This window comes from Branchiostoma belcheri, unplaced genomic scaffold (genome assembly GCF_001625305.1).
Source record: "Branchiostoma belcheri isolate BF01 breed outbred unplaced genomic scaffold, Haploidv18h27 scaffold46, whole genome shotgun sequence".
In the NCBI taxonomy this organism is placed as follows: Eukaryota; Metazoa; Chordata; class Leptocardii; order Amphioxiformes; family Branchiostomatidae; genus Branchiostoma; species Branchiostoma belcheri.
The window spans coordinates 46670-47218 of NW_017804087.1; the positions used below are offsets into that span (position 1 = coordinate 46670).

Consider the following 549-nt stretch of genomic DNA (forward strand, 5'->3'; position numbering starts at 1 on the left):
CGAATTGGCTTGTTTGGCGCAGAGCTCGTGCGGGGTATCGCGGAGGGCTGTACGAGCAACCTCCATGGAGGAGCTCTGCAGAGCTGAGGGCTGAACGAGCAACCTCCATGGGAGGAGCTCTGCAGAGCTCCTCCATGGAGCTAGCTCGTGCAGCCCCTTCTCGGATGACGGGGGCCGATATTAACTATAGGCACCTGTTACCCGTTGCTGGGGTCGCACTTTCGTTCCAGTCCCATGACACAGAATTCATTTTAGGGTAAGGAGTCAGAGGACTGATCGAAAGCTTTTTTGTTGGTAATCGCTTAATTTGTGCATGGAAATATCGTATACAATATTGAAAACGCCAATGTAAAGTAGGAGTGTTGCGCAGCCGAAGTATAGGGTTGCAGAAGTTTGTACTTTCGGTCCTTCGTATATTTTGTCCTGTGTTTTAGACTCACCTCCCCGTCCTTGAAGTTGAAGCGGTGCATGAGGCCGAGTCCGTCGAACCAGTGGCTGATCTTGTCCTCCCCGATATCGAACATGCCCGGCCCGTTCCGCACCAAAACC

General features: G+C 52.3%; 1 protein-coding gene across 2 annotated transcripts in view; it reads right to left on the reverse strand.

Annotated features, from left to right (window-relative positions):
• The window catches only part of LOC109479070 (beta,beta-carotene 9',10'-oxygenase-like), a 20504-nt gene that overhangs the window by 11026 nt on the left and 8929 nt on the right, over positions 1 to 549 (reverse strand). The window contains exon 3 of one of the 2 annotated variants that reach the window (XM_019780949.1): positions 441 to 542. The exons of the other annotated variant lie outside the window; for it this stretch is intronic. Coding sequence (XP_019636508.1) covers positions 441 to 542 — 102 coding nt within the window. The remainder of the gene's footprint in view (positions 1 to 440; positions 543 to 549) is intronic. 2 annotated transcript variants of the gene reach the window in all.